The 22,504-nt window shown below is 43.2% G+C and overlaps 1 protein-coding gene across 1 annotated transcript in view; it reads right to left on the bottom strand.

Moving 5' to 3' along the window:
* Positions 1 to 22,288, bottom strand: part of LOC131250924 (nuclear pore complex protein NUP93A-like) — a 35,256-nt gene extending 12,968 nt beyond the window's left edge. Inside the window, exons 1-8 of the mRNA XM_058251318.1 lie at positions 22,131 to 22,288; positions 21,896 to 21,987; positions 20,083 to 20,149; positions 17,519 to 17,578; positions 5,435 to 5,524; positions 3,603 to 3,872; positions 2,575 to 2,670; positions 2,272 to 2,406 (exon numbers count right to left, since the gene is read on the bottom strand). Of these exons, the coding sequence (XP_058107301.1) occupies positions 2,272 to 2,406; positions 2,575 to 2,670; positions 3,603 to 3,872; positions 5,435 to 5,524; positions 17,519 to 17,578; positions 20,083 to 20,149; positions 21,896 to 21,987; positions 22,131 to 22,232 (912 nt within the window). The 5' untranslated portion in view covers positions 22,233 to 22,288. The remainder of the gene's footprint in view (positions 1 to 2,271; positions 2,407 to 2,574; positions 2,671 to 3,602; positions 3,873 to 5,434; positions 5,525 to 17,518; positions 17,579 to 20,082; positions 20,150 to 21,895; positions 21,988 to 22,130) is intronic.
* Between the last annotated feature and the right edge of the window lie 216 nt (positions 22,289 to 22,504).

Below are 22,504 nucleotides of genomic sequence, written 5' to 3'. Positions count from 1 at the left end.
CAAAATTTCAAGCAGAAAGAGTGGCATAAGGATCCCTTATGTGGTGAGCCAAAGAGATCCTGAATAACACTAACATATCTAGCACAAGTCTCAGAAATTGCTCTGATATAGGGTTGATAGACAGACTCCCAAAGAACAAAGATAAGGATGTGTATGGATAAGCTGCAGTTTGCTGGCATGATAGTATTTGGGCAGACCAGTGGTTATGTGCCTGGTGTGAGTTTAGGGCAATGCAGAAAACCAGGACTGGAGTACATGGTATGTGGTTTTCCCCTTCTTCCACTTCAAATTAATATCATTTCATTTAAAGTCAAAAAGGAAACATGAAGACTGAAAACCAGGTCTGGAATACATGGTACGTGGGTTTTTACCCTTCTTCCACTCCAAATCAATGTCCATTTCATTTCAGATCTAGCATGGAACATAATTGCCATTAATCTGGCAAAAGGACCATGCCTGTAATACCATTTTACAGACATCAAAACATAACCTAAGGCGATAACTCCAACTATGTTCTGGAAAACTTCAGGATGAATGACAATTCACCATCACTAGCAGAAAACAGCAGCAAGGTTCACCAGATAATAGAACTCCAGGCCATGCATGTCATGGTTCTAAATGACGGAATCGGCCATTGAATCAGCCCCGCGGAAAAATGATACGATACGGCATCGTGCATCAGAATCAGACCCGTATTGGCCCATATCAGTCAGAATTTCTTGTAAGCAAAAAAAAAAAAATGAAAAAATATCAGAAAAATAGGGGGGAAATGAGATATTCAAGAATCTATCTTTTCTTTTTCTTTTTCTTTTTTGGTATTTTGATAATGTATTCATTGGTGTATAGGGCCATTCTTTGGTAAGAATGGTGTCCTAGCAGGTTGACCTACTGTAAGTTTTGGTGCTGATTTTATATATATATAAACTGTTGATAAACGTCAATTTTTGATATCATATATCACTAATAGTCTAATATGTCCAAGAAGTATCACTACTCAGTACTCACTAGTCTATTCACTAGTATGTGCTTGCTTGGAGAATATGTGTGACAGACAGGTGAGGTGTATCATGTATGTAACAATGTAAGTATAGAAATACTTAGTACTTACCAATTTCTTTAGATGTGAATAATATCTTTTAAAAAACATTACTCTAAGGTTTTAATAAAAACTCACCAATTACCTCAAGACATCAACTAAGAAATTAAGCATATGAAATTGAAATTAAAGCAACCAAGAAATTTGCATCAATTTGCATCCCCCTGGACATACATTACATTTCAAGTTTCAATATATATATATATATATATATATATATTGAAAACTAGACATAATATTTGAAAAATAACCACCAAACTAATACAACCCAAAAAACAAAAAACAACAAATGTAGCAAAGTAGTATATTTGAAAAAAAAAAAAAAAAAATCAGAAATGAGGGAGAGAGAGATCAAAAAGGGGAAAAGAAAGGGGCCGTTTCTGCCCTTTTAGAACCATATCGGTCCAACTCATACGGGTGCATAATATCGGTTCCAATATAGCCCGTATCAGCCGATACGGCCCGATACAGTTCAACGGTTACCGATACAGACAATATAGGGCCCTATTCATGGATCGTATGGAGCCGATACAGATACAATACACCCATATCAGCCAATACAATACGGATATTCCAATCTATGGTGCATGTGTGTGGCAAACCTCAAAATTTGTGATGTTTGAACCTTTTTACAAGATAGCGTCTTTAACCTCTAATGGTTTCTATTGTTTTAAATGAAATGAAACATGCTATCACCTATCAGTGGTACAATGGATAAAGTACTACACCTATCTCCAGAGATCACATGCCATGGAGGGAGAAAACAGCAGCTAGAAGTTGGTTTTATACTGAACAAGCAGGAAAAACATAGCAGCTAGCCTGGCCAGAAAGAGTCATCACAAAATGATGCCAGCACCAGTAGAATAGATAATGAAAGAACGGTGTCCATGAGATATCAAGTGATCAGCCCATCACATAAAAGCCATGTGTGCAAATAAAAGCAGTAAGAAAGTTAAAGACGGATGCCCTCCATTCTTAACACCGTCAGCTTTAAATTAAGATGAACAAGAGTTTGAGCAACATCCAGTTTTGAAAAAAAATAAAAACTCAACAGTATAAAAAATAATAATTAATAAATAAATAAAATAAAAAGATGAAGAAGAAGAAGCATAATGATAGCCAGCAAAAATCCTTCAGAAACTGACACTGAAATGTATAAGAAACAACGTTTTCACCTGTGAAGGGTGACTTTGGATTGTCTCTAGCATGTACTTCTCATGCCCCCATTCCAGGTGGCGTCTTGCCCCTATAACCATTGACATTTTTCTCGACACGTTATGCTGAATAGATGCATCCTCGCCAACTAATGTCTGATGCAAAGAAACGAATACAAAATGCAAAATTTACACCATTTGAAATGTCACAGGATTAATACAGGTAAGAGAAACATGATAGAGGAAATAAATTAAAAGCTACTTTCCACGCTACCTAAAGATGGTTGTCAAAGGATTTTTACACATATAAAAGGGATAAACTACCTGAATTAGGTGCCATATCTTCTGCATGCTTACTGATTTCGCACCAGATGCCTCAAGGCCCATACTTTCATAAGCACTCCTGAAAGCTGTAGCAGGCTAACCAGAAACTAATTGATTAGTCAATGATGCTAGACTACCAAGTTCTCTAAATACGTAGAAAATATGCCTGAAAAATTATTTAAGAGAATATATATATATATATATATATATATATATATATATATATATATATATATATATGATGACTTTAAAGAGGAGGGGAAATGCATTGAAGCTGCCAAGTATCTGTTAATTAGCCTTTGAGACATAAATGTTATTATTTAATTGATGCATATGGAACATGTCGGCAGTGATTCAATAAAACAAAAATAAGACCTATCAAGACCTGAAGCATCAACTCATTGCCTACAGAGGGTTTCACTGATTCAAGGAGATGGTTGTTTACCGAACGAACAAAGTGAGGACCAAGGGAGAATGACCCTTCTTACAGGGGACAGGACTACGGGAGAATTTCCCTTCTTACAGGGGACACAAGCTAGTTCTTGTGCTATAATAGTCTCAAGCAAGCATTAGGTTTGGGCGCATGATTAGATGAGTCAGATAGCTGATTCATGGGCCCATCATAGATGTTGCATGCCCAAGGATATCCCAGATTTGAAGATCTTAACCTTTCAACCAGTGGACCACAACTAGACAGTTGAGGGAAAAAAATACAACAACAGTTCAGAAATAAGGCCAAACAATGGATGGTAAAGAACTTCCAATCTGCATTACTTTTTTATGCATCTCACATCCAGTGTGGAGCCCATCAGGTCAACAGTCTGGATTGCTAAACCCGGTTGGCACTTGTAGGACTCCCCAAGGGCACTATCACATCATGATTCATCAAGACCCAATAATTCCTCAAAACATTAATAGGCAAGACGGACAACTAAGAATCATCTCTCAAACAAGCAAAACATCATAAATGTTCAGAAGCATACAGTAGAAATTTGTTATTACACATTCTCACAAAAATAACTACTTACTTTAAAAGCTAAGCCACGCTCTCTTGCATCATTGAGACTCCTCACCACCTCAACATACACTGATGCCTTTTTGTCGAGGATGGACTTGTTAGCTAGAGGCATAAGCTCCATACCAGATGGACCAGCAGAAACCTGAGAAACAGCAGGCAGCGGTGACATCTGACCGAGACGAGACACTCCAGTGATTAAAGAACTGCTGTTGGTCCTGGGTAATGATGAAAGCCGGCTTAGACTTTGCAAAAAGTCCCGCTTCTCCTTTTGCCAGTCCTCCTGTAACATGATAAACAAATGAGAGCAGGAAGTGCAAGAAACAAATTGGTTCTGCTCTTTTTCTTCTTCTTTTTTTCTTTTTTCTTTTTTTTCTTCTTCTCTTTTAACTTCAATTTTATAGCCAAAGAGATGAAAACAAAGAAGGGCGATGATGAGGAATCATCACACCAAGACATTAAGGCACAATTCCAAAAAGAATAAATAAATAAATACACTCAAAGAGACACTCAAAAGAGACTTGGCACATGCAACCATGTTCAATTTGGCTCTCCTGAACAGGTTGCAGAAAGATACGTTGTTATGCTCAGCCCCAATCGACCACAAGCATGCCAAGAGGAAAGTTTCCACAAAATATTCCCTTTCGGGCCTCAAGTCGACCAGGCTCATGCCAAGCCAGAAAAAATGGCCCAATCAATTGAGGCATAACCCTGCAAGTTTGAAAGGGATTGAAGAACCTCCCCTACATGGCCCGCACAAAATCATGATTCATGAATAGATGGTCCACCGTTTCTTGTGATATGCCATTTTAACAATCACTTGGGATTTCATTTTAGTTAACCGTCATTATGCATTGGATATATTGATCTCTAATACATAATGGGTTCATCTAAACAGTGATTATGTATTAGAGGTCAAACATAATTGCTGTTAAACAAAATGATTTTAGGCATCTGCCAAACAGGGCATTGGCTTAGTTTCTGGCAGCTAGAAATTTCAAGCATTTCTTTGATAATAATGAAAACATGAATAGTGGCAAGGCAATGATCATTTCAAGAACATGCAATAGTCACTACAATTTCAAGAATATCATATGGCCATAAGAAAACGAATGTTTCCAGCAAAGAGATGCTACCATGCACATGTTTCATAGAATCATAGATGTTCTATGTCCAGATATGTATTGTGATCACGACAACTGACATAGTGAGCCATCAAATAGGCTATGAGCCAAATACCACGGTGATTGGACTCCTCCATTCATCCAAATGTTTTGACTGTAAATGTGGATCTTAGCTCAACTTTTAACTGTCCATTCTTTGGTCCAACGATCCGATGGCAGGCACAGTCTAATCACCTTGCTTTCTGGATATGGTTCATACACATGGTGGTCCACCATTGTGTTGTCAAACAACCATTTTCTCTAAAAGCTTAAGCTGTCAGAGTGTGGTGTATCAATGTATATCAAGGGACTTTATCGCTCCAACAACCCCCCCCCCCCCCCCCCCCCCAGCACATGCGGGGTGGGAACTCCGCGAGGGAACATACTGATCAGCATGGAGGGACACTCACACCATAAATAGGCCGGGCTTGATTTCCCGGTCCCTGGGCCAGACCTGATTTTCCTGACCCCCCATGGGAAAATATATCACCGAGGCATATTTGTTGCTCCCAAGATTCAAACACAAGACCTTCCGCTTTGATACCATGTCAAACAACCATTTGACATGTGTAGAGTAGAGAGATATTTCCATGCACTAACATGACTCGTGTTAGCATTCTTCTTCCATTCAGGACTAACATAAGAAAACCACACCACGTTCAGGTTAAAAAAATGGATTTACCTGCAAAACTTTCATCATGTAATCATCAAAGCTTCTTATATTATCTTTCTGTGCTTCCTGGACAGCTGAGACCATTGCCATTTCATGAACCTAAGACGCAAACAAATATTGAAACACAGTTAGTAAATGCTGTTACAAAATTACAATATGAACAAGCCGATTAGCAATCATTGCTTAAATTTGAACCTTACGCAACAAGATATATCATATATGGCAGAAATGCATGTAAACAGAAATACGATAAAATAGCATGTTAGAAGCTGAGGAAGAACTGAAGGAAATGCAGCATCTTCATTCTGACATGTTATTCTTCAACTGCTTAAGGTCTATCCGATGATGATGGACAAGAGCTCAAGATAAAGGCAGAGAAGAGTGGCAGTGCTTAAATATGAAAACTTCAGCTCTGGATTGGAAGAAAAACTGTGCCAGGGAAAGAAATGCTGTCAGAGGGCGCAAACTGGATCAAAGTCTGAAGGAAAGGAACGCAATCACAAACTCCCTCCTATAGACCTTGGAAAGATTGGGTTACTTCATCTGTTTCCAATCTTACACAGGATGCCACGAAAGGGAGTCTGGAGGATGCATTCAATACAGTTGGTTCGATGGGGTGCGTAATGATGCCTAGAGGGAAGCTATGGGAAATGCAGGGCCTTTGTCAAGATGGGTTCAGGTTAAGAAGCTACAAAGTCAATCACCAAGATAGATGGTGTAATGTCCTGGGAATTTCCGTACTAGTCAAAGCGGGTTGACCAACCTATTTGGAGTTAGCGGACTTAGGACACTTGTGACCTAATTACCGCCCCCGGCCAAGATTATAACAATACAAGTCCACAAGCGAGGCTAGATCAAATTATCAACCAGACCAGAGATAGACGCCAATGACCAAATTCCTCCTAAGGGTGACCCAATACTCCGTTTTGATCGTAAGAAGGGTATCACCAGCCCGTTGGGCCCAAAATCCTTGAAGGGCATGTACCTTTGCGGGCTTGACGCCCATCGCGAGTATCAACTTGGGCCCACCAGCTAAGTACATCACAAGGCGAACGTGGTCCGCCTTCCACACAGCAGGTTGATCAACGGAGCTCCCCTTTCTCCTAGTGAGCAACAGGGCCCCGACTCAGGTCTGGAGCCTGATGCAGTCCCAGATTCGCACCGAGCAGCCAATGCGGCCACGGGCCCGGTACCCAATCCACCGGCCTTTGGCCAAAACCATGCATCATCCTCAGTCGGACCTCAAGGCACCCCGACCCTAGATGTGATGGGTCAAATGCTACTCTTAATGCAACAACATCAACAGACCTTGGCCACGTTGGTGGGTACTATGGCCCAAAACTCAGGTGCCACTCTGCCAGCCCACGCAATTGTACCAGTGGGAGTTATGTTTGAGCGATTCCAAAGGCTCCGGCCACCCACGTTCGTTGGCACCCATCGACCCGAAGAGGCCGAGTGTTGGCTAGATCGGGTCTCCAAGGTGATCAGGCCGCTTCATTGCTCTGAAGCTGAACAGGTTGAACTCGTGACATACGGGCTTGAGAAAGAAGCAGGCATATGGTGGGACAGTGTACTGTGAATGGTCCCAGCCGGATTCGTGTGGACTCGGGATGAGTTCGAGAAGCGTTTCTTCCAGAAATACTATCCCCTTACCTACCGTCGTGAGAAGGAGAGCGAATTCCTCCGCCTTTAATAAGGAGGGATGTTAGTGGCGGAGTATGAGAACCGCTTTACGGAACTGTCTAGGTACGCTCCACGAATCATAGCAGACGAGCCTAGGAAGATGCGACGATTCTCTGAGGGCCTACGTGCAGGCATCCGTACCAAGATGTGTTGTGCCACCATTCTTACGTACGCGGAATTGGTGGAAATGTCCTTACGATCAGAACAAGATGAGGAGAGAATCTCTCGAGCTCGCCTGCAGTTGAGCCCAAGACCTAGGCCCGAACCTCAGCTCCCGCAAGTTGCCAACAAGAGATTCCGAGTGGACTCGCCACCTAGGCGTCTCATCATGTTGGCCCCTCAACAGAGATCTGATTGCTTTTGCACCTACTGCGGGGAAGGGGGCCATATAGAACCATCCTGCTTCACGAAAATGAGGGACAATGGCTATACTCCACCCCAGCAGGCCAATATCAGCAAGCCATTTCGGTCCCTCCACTGCAAGCAACACGACCCCAGCAGCCATTTCAGCGCGTACCGAATCATCAGAATAGGCCACCGCAATGGCCAAATGCAACTACCCCCAACCGAGCTCAACAGTCACGAGTACATGCGTTCCACTGCCGCATTGGCCACTCGGTGCGAATCCGGGACTGCATCAGGCTCTAGACCCAAGTCGGGGCCCTTTTGCTCACTAGGAGAAAGGGGAGCTCCGTCGATCAACCCGCCGTGTGGAAGGCAGAGCATGTTCTGACTACTCTTGGGAGGCATTTCCTGTGGTTTAGTCACAGAGTCATATTAGGTACATTACAGGAGTGATGCGCCAACATATGGTTCCGCAGCGCCCAATGGAAAATTAAAATTCATCTAGAAGTACTAACAGTTAATACAATTCATACACAACAAAAGGGAGATTTCTCTTCCAGATAACACAATCGAGTAACCAAATACATATTTCATTCATAAAGAGAAATTTTTTTTCCAAATACATAGATCCTCTGTAGCTAACACGTTAGAGGGATTAGTCATAATACAGTACAGAGCAGAAACTAAACCTAGTTAATACCTATCGCAAACTCCTAGTAGGAAGGGTAAGACGAGGCCACAAAAAGGCGGTGTGAGGGTCTACCGGTCCTCAGAGTCAGGCGAAGGAGGGGGCACTCTTTCCTTCTGCATGCAGCACAGGATTGCTTTCACTGTGCGGTAGAGCTTCTTACTCAGTTTCTCTTGTCTTTTCATCCTGGTTTCAAGCGCACGTAGGCGCTCTCGCATCTCCTGTGGGGCAAGGGGTGCTTCGCCCGTTCCTTCCTTCTCAACTTTCGCTTCCTCTTCACTTTCGTTTTCTTCCTCGCTCTCCTCTTCTTCCTCATCAATTTCATCCCCAAATTCTTCGAGCCTAACCATCTTTTGCTTCGGGCCCATCTTCATGTGGTTGAGCGTGTTTTCGTCGATAACTTTCACGGGTTCAGGGTCCCCATTGGATTCTCTAATCCCGTACTTGTGAGCGATCCTACAAATCAAGCGACCAAATGGAAGCCCTGCATTCTCCCGAGTTGATGTCGCTGCTTTCACAATTTGGGTAAGCACGATGGTGAGGAGACATACTTGTGCTCCCTGGCTCACTTGGTAAAGGAGCTCGATCATGTAACAGTTGCACTCTGTACAGTTACTCGTCCTTGGGTATACATTGTACGTACAAATGTGGTGGAGCAATTGGTACGGGGTGATCAAGTCCGAAGCAGACATACTGCTGTCGCGTCTCCACTCAACTAGCTTTCCACACAGGTGCATGACGCGTTCATCCCGACTTCGCTTCTTCTTCATATTCTTCACATCGATATATACTTTCCCTAGAGGCGTGTCGAGGATTTTCGAGATGGCTTCTACGTCAATGCGGACCGATTGTCTGCCGAAAGGGATGTCGAATCCTAAGGGGTCCGTACTTAGCTTACGAATTAGGGTGTAGAATGACCTTACCAAGCCCGCATCGGAGCGGTAAGTACCCTCAAACATATGCGCCCAATCGTTGTGCAAGAGGCGATCGAGCAACTCGAACTCGCCAAAAAGCTTGTCTTCGACCGAGACTTCAAACACGACCTTCCGATTTCGGAACCTTCTTAGGTTCACTTCGAGCCGCGCGGAAGGAATCTCTATGGCTTATTCGCCGTGACTCCGCTTTGAGCGCCTCTCGCGGCTTGGCTCCGCCTCGCTAGGAGCTATCGTCAGTTGCGGCTCGCTCCCCTTTCTTGCCCATCTACCTCGGCTTGGCCCCGCCTCATCGGGAGCCGCCCTCCTCTTTCCCATGAAGGAAAGGATCAAGGAGATGGAGAAAAGAGACAAGATTGCTCCAAGAAGGGTCATTCTCCACTAACCTTGAGGGGTGAAAGGTCTAAGGGTGGGGATCTTTGAATAAAGATGGGTTTGTAGAAACTTGAGGATTAGGGATTTGGGATTGGTAGGGATCTAGGATTTGAGAAGATGAAAGTTAATAGAATGGGTTTGTGGGAGGTGTAGAGATGGGTTTTTCCAAGAATGGTGCTAGGAAGATGGAGGTTTAAGAGTTGGGGTTTTGTAGAGATTAGTATCTTGAGGAGGGAGAGATTGCTAGAATGGGTTTTCTCATTGAGAGGGTAGAGGTGAGGAAGAAAAGAAGAGAGGATGAAAGAAGAAGAGAGGATGAAAGAAGAAGAAAGGATGAAAGAATGAAAGAAAAGATTGTTGAGAAGAAGAAGGGATGGGTTGTAGGGGTTTTGGGGTTTGAGAGGGGTGAGGAAGACAAAAGAGAGTGAGGGAAATGAGTGAGGGGTTGGGGTTTTACCTCACCCCAACCACATGCAAACACAGTCCGTCCGGGCCTATTTGGCAATGGGCCGCGAATGTGGCGGCGGTGCCACGGCCTGCTGCCCTCCGACGGCGGTGCGTTGCAAAACCGGCGGTGACGCCGCAGGCCCCTGTCCACTGACCCGGCGGCGCCGCGTCCTACGGTGGATCGTCCCCCTCCGTCCAACGAAACGGAGGTGGATCGTCTTTCCTACGGCTCCCGCGCGGGACCCTACCCCTTTGGGCAGTGGTGCGCCATTTTCGGAGGTGGACCGCGGTTTGCTGACCCACATGGGTTGTTGTGTGACGTCATCGCATCGGCGTCGCACCCCGCTTCATTTCCACCCCTCTTTTGATCCATGTGATTCGGTGGTGGTCCATTTGGGCAAGGGAGGGCCGATTCGTGGAGAAAATAGGTTCTTCACGGCCTGTTCTTCCCTCTCTCTCGAAATACAATTCCGCTTGTCTATTCCATGATTGGGGTGGGCCAGGTAAAGGCCCGATCGAAGGTGAAGATGATTTGGACCGTTGGAACTTAGATTAGGCATATCTCCTTAACCGAAACGAATTTTTTGACGCACTATACATGATTTTGAGATAGGACGACCTGCTTAAGTCATCTAACCCCATTGTGACGCGTTGCGATAACAAGTTCATGATCTCTCGCCCAAAGGTTGGTCAGACGCCTTTCAGATTCCCAAAGCCTTGCTTCCAGCATTACAGCCCTATGTTGGCTCGACTTAATCTCTTCTAAGCCTAGCTCCTATCTAAAAGTCGACATCTCGATATACTAAGGGCTTGGTCTTAGGGTTCCGATGTTGCTATGTTTTAGCGACCTAACCATGTCAGTGGACGTGCTATAGTAGGTCTTTAGTCCACGGCCCTGTTTGATCCTAAACTATGCTCTAATACCAACTGTAACATCTCGAAATTTCGTGAGCCGAGTAGTACTCGACTCCCGAGGTTTCAGACGTTAATCTCACCCCTTTGGGTAGGAAGTTCGTTCGAGTCCTTGTCATATAATGATCACGCATCTAAGAGGTTTCACATAAACAGGTAACAGGTTACTAAATGATCGGCGATGTCCAAACAAAAGTTATCAAGGAAATACAGCTAAAGCTCTCAAAGAAATACGTCTAAAGCTCTCAAAAAATACATCGAGTCGCGCTACGGGCCTACAACCACGTCCAATATACATCTAGAGCACTCAAAAAAATATATGTCCAAAAGAATGGGGCATCCAGGCCCAAACATAGATGTCCAAAAAAAAAAACAAGTAATACGTCGTCTAAGTCGGCCCATCGGAAAGCTAGAAGTACGAGAATTCCGCCTCCTGGTCCACATATGCGTCTTCGAGTGCGTCTGCCTCAGTGCTACCTACATCTAAGGGATTATCTGGTTGGTGTTTTAAAACACCGTCCCAGAGTGGGAGTGAGTGATCAACTCAGTGGTACCATTAACAATGAGTTACGCATGTTATCAATCCAATCAGTACAGGTAAGGATATCTAAGAAAACAACAATTTCAAATAATTCTTATCAATCTACGAATATAAAGTCGTAACATGAGCATACTCCTAACTAGTGCAATGCAATGAATTTAAATCAGTAGTTAAGCATTTCGTTAATACCGTTCACCCCGTGGGTTGGGGGAAACTAAAGTACCCTCATCTTATATTGGTGATGCAGGACATGGAAAATTAAATATGATATGCAAGATCTCAGGCTATAGATCTACTAATTCAGAACAATCACATAATAATTCCACATCCCACACAAAAGCTTAAACATTCAAGTAAAGGAGAATCTGCACGGGTCCAGGCCTACACAGGTTAGGGCTGGATCTGTTAAAATTATAAACCAAACTATGCTCAAAGATAAGCAGTAATCATCCACACATGCACAGCAATCAGTCCCTAATCCAAGGGATTCACCAATTTCAATTCAAGGAACCCTAGGGTGAGAAAAGAGGCAGACAAATTAAGGATAATGCAATCTAGGGTTAGGGTTTATGAAAAACTGGTATGAGAGGGTAAAATAAGAAGAAAACCTAAACCGGAAGACAGTTCCCACGCGCGGACAGCAACAATGGCCCAGACGCACCTGCATGTGATCATGGCCGCACGTATGTGGGGCCCACTATTCAGAAAAAGGCCACCTTGGCCCTGATCGGCCAGGGATGGACTCCAAAACTCCCAAATCTCAGCTCGATCCGATGCACGGTTTGTGCGTGGTGCTCCGCCGAAGTTTCGACCCTTCTGCAGGGCCAGATTCTGAAAAACTATTGTAGAGAGAAAAACCGCTGCAACTATTGATGGATTTACAGATGGAATGCTTGTAGGAGAAGAGAAATATGGATGGAAGAAGGTGGGGGCGAATCGGAATAGATGTGGCTTCGCACCACGGTAATTAGCCCTTTGAAGAAGGGAAGGCTTCATACCCAATTAGGTTTTCATAACTCAAAAAGGAGCAGAAAAACACAGCAATTTTTATTCATCTTCATTGAATCAAAAGAACTACAAGGGGTGTCTATTTATAAGAAAACCTTATACTCAAAAACTCGCATCATGTATGCAACCTATTACTTGGCGATGAAGTAAACTAAAATAAAAATCAATCAAAGAAATCTAAAGCGTTCATGATGTTCTAAATAATATAAATAAGCAAAACATAAAATATGAACTTAATCCGACTAGTGGGCCATGATCATGAGATCCCATGATGGGCTTTACTTGACTATCCGGCCCACTCTCTTGCACCAACACTCCGTCTTCCAACTAAGAGGCCCTCCCTGGACATCGTCATTGAGCCAGATCGACGGTGGGGCCCCCATTTTCCTTGCATACGTGCGTAGGGGGCGGCATGCGTGCACGTGTGCGCGTGATGTCCCCATCAATTGGTCTCAATTGGTTGCGGGCTCGGAGTAGCGGAAACACTCCTTGCCTGCGTCTCAAAATCCGGTATCGGGTTCATGACCCGTGCGACAATTCCCTCATCAATAAGAGGCTAACACTGGCCTAACCAACCGGCCCGACCGATCACTATGGACCCAGATGACACAGTCCAGACACACAGGGTTAAGCAGCTCATCGACGAGCGGAGGGCATTCACGATCTGCATAAGAGTCATCGCTCATACGTACACGTGAGACGGTCGTGATATCATTGCAGTTAGGAATATCTAATTCACAACTTCCTTGATTGCTCAATGGTCACTACGAGGAGGCTCGTCACCCCAGCATAGGCCGACAGCTCAGACACGGTGTCCCATACCACCATGCCCGGCTCATAAGTCTTGCGGATTCTTTTCTGGTTGCGATTCAAAGTAGACTCAATCAGTAGTAATGTGGGTACTCTAGGTTTCTTTCAAGGTTAACTCAATCCAAGGTTTTCAAGCAATTTGTTGACTTTCAAGCTGATTCGGTCGACCTAGGGCACTTCGACTCAACCGACATTGGTACAATAGTCCCATGTAGTCCGGCTACTGTCAGTCTTCCAAGTTCAACCCTGGTCGGTCGGAAAAGCCAAACACGGCCGGCTTGGACCGAGCCGTTCCTTAATTCAGGCGGTTAGTCGATATTCCCGAGGTGGGAAGAAATCATACGTCTCTGTGACTTAGTAGTTACCACGTTGCTTCAGCATAATATTATTGTCTGGTCCACACAGGCATTTCATCGAACACATGAGCATTAGTGGAGTTACACATTTATGTAATCCTAACAATCAACACATGAGTAGCATTTGTTGTCATAACTTTACTTAGGCATTTCATCGAACACATGAGCATCAGTGGAGTTACACATTTATATAATCCTAACAATTAACACATGAATAGAATTTGTTGTCATAAGTTAGGCATTTCATCGAACGTAAAATCAACAGCAAGAATCGAAACAAAAATTATCAGGCATTTCGTCAAACATATGGACTGCAATAGATTATTTGAAACAAAACAATTCGCAATTCATTTAAAGGTAAATGGCATAACTAATTTATAAGGGTAGCTCACGACCCACAATCATTATCTAGACCCTCAAGGGTCGATAAAAGGCAACCTAAAGTTAATAGTCCGCACCTTTGCAGCGAGCCTTCCTCCCTTGGCGTTTTCAAAGGTAGAGTTCGGCGGAGGGCGTCAGAATCTATCCAACATACGGAGTCTATAAGGAAATTTGGAAAGAGAAAACTCGATTAACCTAGGGTTTGGGTCAAGGGTCGGATCTCACCTTTTTGTGGTTCTAAGGAACCCGAAAGAAGTCCCGATTGCGGCACGAAGTCCGTCCAAAGAAGAGGAAATCAGCGCTCCTCGGTTAGTTCCTCACTCTCCCTACCTTCTCTTCTCTTTCCTTTGCTTCTTCTCTTAGAAAACCCCTAGGTCAAATAGCAAATTCGTGTAAGGGAGAGGGGTGTGAGAAAATGGAGCATTTATAGTTCCGGTTTGGGTGCAAATGGCCCTAATGGCACTTGGTCTCTCATACTAACCCTATATGGGTCAGTTTTGGTTAGTATGGTTATGAGGGGAGGCCTACAAGGCAATCTGTGCCTAGGGATAGGGATCCCGGTAATGGATAAGCCACAACACGTTGCGGGCCAGTGATCAAGCGCCTAGATGCGCCTTGGCAGCCCCATTTTCAATTTAACGGTGTCCCCTTGCCAGTTGGAACCCAGCCTGTATAGATCTGGCCAAGATAATAACCCTGACTGATGTTCCAAATCTGGCAACATCCAACGGTCCGAACTCCTCGATTCCACAACCGAATGAGGTGTTGGCCCCTTTCTCAAGTGTTGGTTTATTATGCTGGTCACTTGCGCTTGTGATGTACTTAGCTGGTGGGCCCAAGTTGAGCAGTTTCCGGGCACCGTCCTGACTTGATACTCGCAATGGGCGTCAAGCCCGCAAAGGTACATGCCCTTCCAGGATTTTGGGCCCAACGGGCTAGTGATACCCATCTTACGACTGAAACGGTGTATCAGGTCACCCTTAGGAGGAATTTGGTCATTGGCGTTTATCTCTGGTCTGGTTGATAATTTGATCTAGCCTCGCTTGTGCACTTGCATGGTTATAATCTTGGCCGGGGGCGGTAATTAGGTCACAAGTGTCCTAAGTCCGCTAACTCCAAATAGGTTGGTCAACCCGCTTTGACTAGTATAGAAATTCCCGGGATGTTACAGATGGAGTATGTGGAGATGAAACATCTTGAGGGTCTAGAAAGCCAAGTGCAGGCCGTATGTGGCATTGAAAAACAGGATGAACAGTACCAGTGCAGCAGGGGGCTCAGCATTGTGTGTGCTCATAGTTAGTGGGTTATCAGTGTCAGGAGGAACGGGTTCCAAAATTGGCCAGGATATTCAATGTGCCAAAGGCAATGAATTCACAGCGAGCATCGCTGCAATAAGGTGAGGTAGTCGGGGAGAGTAACTGGTGTTCCAAACTCTAAGAATTGGCAACATTATATACAGGGAGAGTAAGCGGTGTATTATCTTCAAAAAAAGAGCGGTATTTGGAGTCTATTGCTGTCAGGATCCTCAAAAACGAAACAGTCCCGACCCACTTGGTGGAACAATGGATCTCATTTAGGAGGGAACCTCAATCCCTAAACCAAAAGTAAGAAGTGGGTGAGTAAAAAGTATGAACTCAGAACTCAGCTTTCTAGCACTGCAGAGGTGGAGATGTTGCTCCAAATAGGCAGGCTCTTTGCAGATATGGAGGCCCTCTCAGAGTCTCAGTTGGATTATCCTTTGGTTGGAAACAGAAGATTGGAGCAATAACCAGGAGTGGCGGGTCCTGACATATAGCATCCCTCTTGTACCTGTATGTCTTAGTCGATTGTAGCTATGGGTGAATGTCTGGGTTCGGTGGTGGAAGTTGATTGGAAAACGGTTTCAATGGAACGAGTAGAGTTTGCTCAGATAAGGATCCAAAACAGTCAGTTTTGTGAAGGAAAAGCATAAAGCTCTGGATTGATGACAGGAGCTTTTTTGCCAAGGCCAAGATCGTGCTGGGGGCAAAGACAAAGCAACCATACCCCCTGGTGTCAGACACAAAACTGGAGGGCCACACTTGCCAGTTGCCAAGCTGATGCTGAGGGGCCTGGAGACGACTCTGATGCGGAGATAGGAGGACGGCTTTGATGGAGCTTGCAATTTGTAATCCTGGCATCGAGAGACAGGACCTTAACCCATAGATGGCCCCAGATAATGTGGAAGGAGTGGATCCAGTAAGTCGCGAGGAAGAAAGACCAAAGACTTCCATATACAGTGAACTGCCAAACAGGATCACACCATACAGGACACTAGGCAGCCTGTAATTGATGCAGGAAAAGACAAAGGGACAGAAGTCATCCACTGCCCCTTTGTTAGTTTCAAATCCCACAGTGAACTGATAAAATCTGGGTCTTAAATGAGGTGGCAAGGTAATAAAGGGTGCTCCATATGATTGATCCCAAATGGCAGGTTGACATGGAGATGGTCATGTGCAAGGAGGGTTGGAGGTTAACGCAGAATCTCGATAACATGAACAGTGGTGATAATTTGCTGGATGTTGCATTCATAAAGGATGCTACAATAATGCAAAGGGTGTAAATGGTAAACTCGCCCCTTTGCCCATGCCAACACCAAAACATATAGTCAAGGAATAGTGGAAATGTGGATTTGGATAGAAGGCTCTTTAAATACGAAAAATCCAGCTGAGGATACTTCGGCTTTGGTGGATGGAAAAGCAGTCCAGACTCCAGACAGTAATGACAGATTTAGTATGGACAGCACTCAGATGACACAGCAATCAAGCCAGAATAAGAGGAAAGACATAAAAGTAGAAGAAACAGCAAATCATCCACAGCCCAATGTTATAAACTGCGATGAGAAGCACAATGAGCTCTGGAATCTGGTGGTGATCTTCTAAGCATTCAAAAAGAGAAAGCCAACCAAAGCGCAACCAGAGTTCTCCGCGGGGCAGAGCATTCAAACAATTCACAGTATTAAGCACCTTGGTTTATATTTTTCATCCTAGATTCCGATCCCTGAGTTTTTAAATCATGGATAAAGATCTTTCTCAATTTCTTCAGAAGCCTTGAACTTCATACACATGCATTACCAGTTTTCATTCAGTTTAAAATCAAAGTTCAGTACTGAGTACAACCAGAAGAATCGCAGTATTTTGTTTGTCATCGTCGTATAAATTAATCAAAATTCTAAAACACAAGTGCACTGAGAGAAGTTGTTCTGCTGTAGTGTTTTGTTGCTATTCAGGGATTGGGTGACTTAATTTTTGTGTCAGGGTTTCCAAGCCTAGGGGCTGGTTTGTTGTATTTTATTTTTTCTTCTCTTATCTTTTTGTTTCTTCTCTGTTTTGCTACTTCTGCTTTGCTTTAATAAATTGATTCATCTTTCGAAAAAAGCAGAGGTTCTGAATCGATTAATTTGTCATCAAACTTGGCATCACTGAATAATGGATAAATGAGTTATCAGGCAACTTTACCAGCACTGGTTAGAGTATCAACTATCATGAGTATTTAAGAAGTAGGATTTGTCGAAGGTTCTAATGAGAGTAGTGATTTAAATGAGTATCCATGAAATCAACCTATCCTCATCAAAAGAATCAGACGTTCAGAAACTACCTGCTGCAAATACTCCTCAACAGTTGTTGCCTCGGCAGGAAAGACATCCTCAAATGTCGTCTGCAAGGAAAAAATAACAAAGACAAAAATCATGAGTTAAGGATAAAAAATTGCCAGGTAAACTATGAAGCCTAAACCTAAAGGTACTAGAACAGTGAATGAAAAAGAAACTGATGGAAGTATACAATTAGTTTCAAAAATAAGTCAAGAGCAACTAAAATGCAAATACAAACACCAAACCACTCTTTAGCACCAATTTCTAAATTTTCCAGCTGCAGCACAATTATCAAGATCAAAATTTTACAATAAACCATCCTCCAAAGGCAATTTATAAGTGTCCCTAGTGTATGTAATAGAAAAGAAAACAACCACAAGACCATTAATTTACTTATTGACAATGCAAGGTAAATCTCAGTAAGTTCAAGATTCTTCATAAGTGATTTCAGCACTATATAAAGTTATGGTGGTCACGTCCAAGTGAATTACAGAGACGGTCTTTTTTATTATGTAGAAATGAATCATGTATGCCGCATGCCGCTTGTTTGTGAACAAACACATAAGATCAATTAATGAAGTGAAAAGAAATACGCTGCCAAAACACAAAGAAATGGGACTGCTTGCCACGTCATCCATGACTTGAACAACAACAAAAAAAAAAAAAAAGGAAAGAAAAAAAATTAAATGCTACATAAGGACGCACTGCCATGTTTGCAAAAGCCAAAACATTAAGGACAGCACTGTTAGACAACAGACATGCAACTATTTGCCTGTGAATTTAAACTCACTTGAGAAGAACTTGGCACTGTCAAGAGATCAAGAATTGAAGTTTATGTACCGTGCACCAAGAAGGGGCCTCTCCATCATGCCCAACAGATCAATTTAAAAGAACGGCCTCCCAGCTCTCCCATTGTTAGCTCTCGCTATCTGTGAGTGTCTTAAATCTTCGCTAATCAAGTGGGTGGGGCACTACTGATGGAAGACGATTCCTGTAATGTGACGCAACAAAACCTAGGGGAAAAAAAAATGGGGAGCTTACTCCAATTTATAATGTTCTTAGGATATGCTCCAAAGGTTATCAGTTATTATCAGATTCTGAGGGAGGCTATTGTGGAGATGATTCTCTTGCTAAGGAATCCTTGGTCCTTCTCTTTATATCTAGTCCATTGTCTTGATGGATCTCTGTAGTCTTCTATAGCTTTTTGCCACCAGATGGCTTTTTTAATGAATTTATGTCATCAATCAGGAGGGAAAAAGGCTCTCGACTGGCCCTCAAATTGCCCACAATGGGATCCAAGGACCTCACTTTCGTAATTTGAACCACTCCCCAACTTAGCCACATCCACACCTGAGTATCTTTCCAAAAAATAAACAGCTGAGTAATCCAACTGCTCCTGAGTTCCCACCACACTCTTATCGATATTAAACTTGATATAACCCAAAAGAGGCAATTTCCATCTCTCTAGAGCAGAGGACCAATGGAAGGTTTAAAATGCATGCAAACCAGAACCGAACCCAAGAATGGTGTAGCTCTGCTAAGTACCTCAGCTGCTTTCCAAGTGATGTATGTCAAAAATAAGGTGGCAGCTGGGCAGACCCAGCCTGATCCAATTCTGATCTGCTTTCAGCTGGTCCACGCTAATCATCAATGCCTGTGTATTAGGCCTACAAAAAATGAATTCAAAGCTAAACTAGCAGTCCAGATTTGATGTCGGTCCAAGAAAAGTGCATGGTCTGGCCTTTTTACAGTTTCCAGATTCCAAAAGCTTGAATATGCTGTAAGAACACCTTTTAGTTCTCCAAATTCCACTAAATTATGCACAGTAAAAATGTGACAGAAAAGAAGACAGGAAATAGAAGACAGACAAAGGAGAGAGATACAGAAGGCAGATTGTTCTGTGGAGTCTCACTGAAACAAGAACAAAATACAGGAGCCATGCACTTATATTCTAGAAGGGTCCCAATTCTAGGGAAGCATTCCAATTACAGGAAATTTATAAAAAAAAAAGAAGAAGAAGAAGAAGAAGAAGAAGAAGCCATGCAGAAAGGTTGTTTATTCAGTCATGTAAGTCTACTAATTTTTAGGCCGGTTTACAATAGAATTCCTGCTTTTATACTATTGGTTCATTTATATCCCTAACCAGTTAAGACTCCCAATAACATCTCTAGGAACAAGAGGATAACTGAACCTTGACCAATGCATCACGATAGGAGTTGTCTAGGGGCAATCATCAATGTGGACTGTTGTTCTATTTCTCTTCTTAACAATCTATCAATAGGCCACAAATTCAAAAGGCTTTTCTCTGCTTAACAATCTATCAAATAGGGCACAAATCCAAAGGGCTAAGATTGTCCTATCACAAATATTTTTGAGGCATAGTCAATCAATAATTCAAAACTGCGACACAAAAACCCATGTCTGCATTACCAAAGGATGGACTCCATTTGGTAGAATTGAAAACCCATGTATACTGTGCAAAGATCCAAGCCATATATAAATAATATCATCTCTCTATGAAATGGAATACAAGAAGAACTAGCGCGCGGGGGGGAGGTGGTGTTCTTACCTTTAATTCGAAAGACTTGAGGTCTCTAGCAAGCTGTTCTGCATTTATTCCTTCGCGCGCCAATAGCCTACAGTTATTTGAGAAAATCAAATGAAAGCATCTTAGTGAATAACACTGATGGGAGAACAACTACAATAATTTGAGCAGCAACAATTGTTGTTGGCCCAAGTCCCAACCAAACATGCAAATTACAAAGGGAAATCAACTTTGTGCCCATCCAGAAATAGGATGCATATATGAGACAGGGATTTAGTGATCCGAACCTACCGCTGCAAATGGACCTGGGTGCCCAATCATGGGCCAAACTTGGCTTGCTAAATCAGGCCTGAGGGCTGGGCCTGGAAGTCAGGCCCATCTGCGGACTTGGGTTCCATAAAAAAAACCTGTATGCCCAGCCCATAAGAGCATTTTGCATTATATTTTAAGGGCATTTTTGCCATTCAATCAAAATATATATATATATAGAAACAAGTCCAAGCAACCCTAATTCCTCCTCTCTCAACCCTCCCTCTCCCTCTATCATTCTTTCTCTCAAGCATGAAAACGTTGCCAGTCTCTCTCTCAAACATGAAGACGCTACTCGGCTACTGGTGTGATTTTGGTTGTTGGTGGGCGTAGCTCCAAAGACCAACCTATCAATCTATGGTAGACATGGATGCCCTAGAAATCTAGTTGATAGAAAGTAGGGATAGAAATGGCCCATGCTAGGGCTGGGCAGAGGTTGGCCCTAGACCGGCCCAAGCCCTAATGGGCTAAAGAGGATCTCAATTCTCAACCTCGCCCAAGAGGGTTGGACAAGGCTAGGGCTGGGCTGGATTAGGGTCAGGCCAGGGCTGGCCCTACAAATTAGAGATAAATTACACATATGATACATGTGCCATTTGTTTACAATTAGTGAGTGCATGTTCAAGAATCATCGTGCTCTTCCAAAGTATCAAGGTTTTTCCATGGCACACCTATGTCTTATAAGATTATTCATTGGCCAAGTGTATGCCCCACCCAATTATCCACCGTAATGCATGGAATTCAATGAGCTCATCAATGTATAGTTCACCAATCTAAAGTGGGGTCCACAATTTGGAAAGTTTACAAGTGTCTGCATATCATCTACCATACTCTACTAGAGTATAAAAGTTCTTCATATCACTATATTTATACACTAGTACATGGACTCTATAGTCTATATTATAAATACCTATGTACCATAGAGAATACATTAAGGAAAGATAATGGGGCAGGCTGAGCTATTCATCATTGGCCTTGGCCCAGCCTGGACGAAGAATTATTCTACCCTTACTCTTCCCATACAACTTTGGCATTGGAGAAATATTCAATTACTTCCCTCCTTAAATATCTCCCAACACATCGCGTAAAGGATCAATCTCCAAGCCATCTTTCCTCTTTTCTTTTTCTGAAAGGCCCATTAAACCCATCCCAGCAACTAAATATATCCCCTCACTTCTCCCTGACAGGCCAAGCAACCCACTCGCTCCACCATGAATGGTCAAATTAAAATAGTGTTGGTAACGGAGTAATCACAACCGTCCAATCCACAGCCACAAATGAAGGGGGGAAATGCGTACTGGCATTTAGTAACAGTCACCATTCAAAAAGAAAACCCATCAATTCGACAAGCTAGAACATCCAATTTTTGGGCTGTGGCCCACCAGATGAACCATCTGGATCACCAAACCACTGAGACAGAGCAACTGACCAAGCTCACACTTTCCAAATTACCCCCAGTAAATGTATAACCCTGTGAAACTATATGTTGAGAAAATGACATTTGTCTGGAAAATAATTACAACCATACCTCGTGGCTGAGATAGATTGAGAAGGCGCTTCGGTTCTTAGGGTTTTCGCCTTAAGCTTCTTCGACAGCACCTCTAACTGATCTAAGTTCCTCTGTAAAAGAAATCAAATTCCAAATATTCAAAAATCAAAAGAAAAAGGAAGAGTAAACAGGAGCTGGGATTTTTGAAGGGTGGAGGGAAGAAGTGTAAATAAAATGGAATGGAAGGGTATAATGGGGGAAGGGAGGAACCAACCTGGAGAGAAGGGAACTGAGCGGAAGGAGCCGCTTGTTCTAGAAGCTTCGTAGATGAATGGAGGAGATCTGTCCAGCTACCCATATTGGAATCGCTAGCCATCTCTGCTACGAGAGAGAGAGAGAGAGAGAGGGAGGGAGAGCCCTAGTTACAATGGAGGGAAAGTAGCAGGGGCTTTAAAAAAGAGGAGAAAAAGAGAGGTTTAGTACAGTACATCTCGACGAAGGGCAATTTTTACATTTGGGACTGTAGCAGTCGGACGTCGAGCCATGTTTCAATGATGCAAACCGTTAGTCTTAGATGAGATTGGGTGGATAGAATTGCATATGGTCCGGTGCAATTCCGTGGGGGCATTTGGCTCATGGTATTAGATG

The sequence above is a fragment of the Magnolia sinica genome, chromosome 7 (genome assembly GCF_029962835.1).
Source record: "Magnolia sinica isolate HGM2019 chromosome 7, MsV1, whole genome shotgun sequence".
NCBI classification, from domain to species: Eukaryota; Viridiplantae; Streptophyta; class Magnoliopsida; order Magnoliales; family Magnoliaceae; genus Magnolia; species Magnolia sinica.
This window is presented reverse-complemented; position numbering and strand designations above follow the sequence as displayed.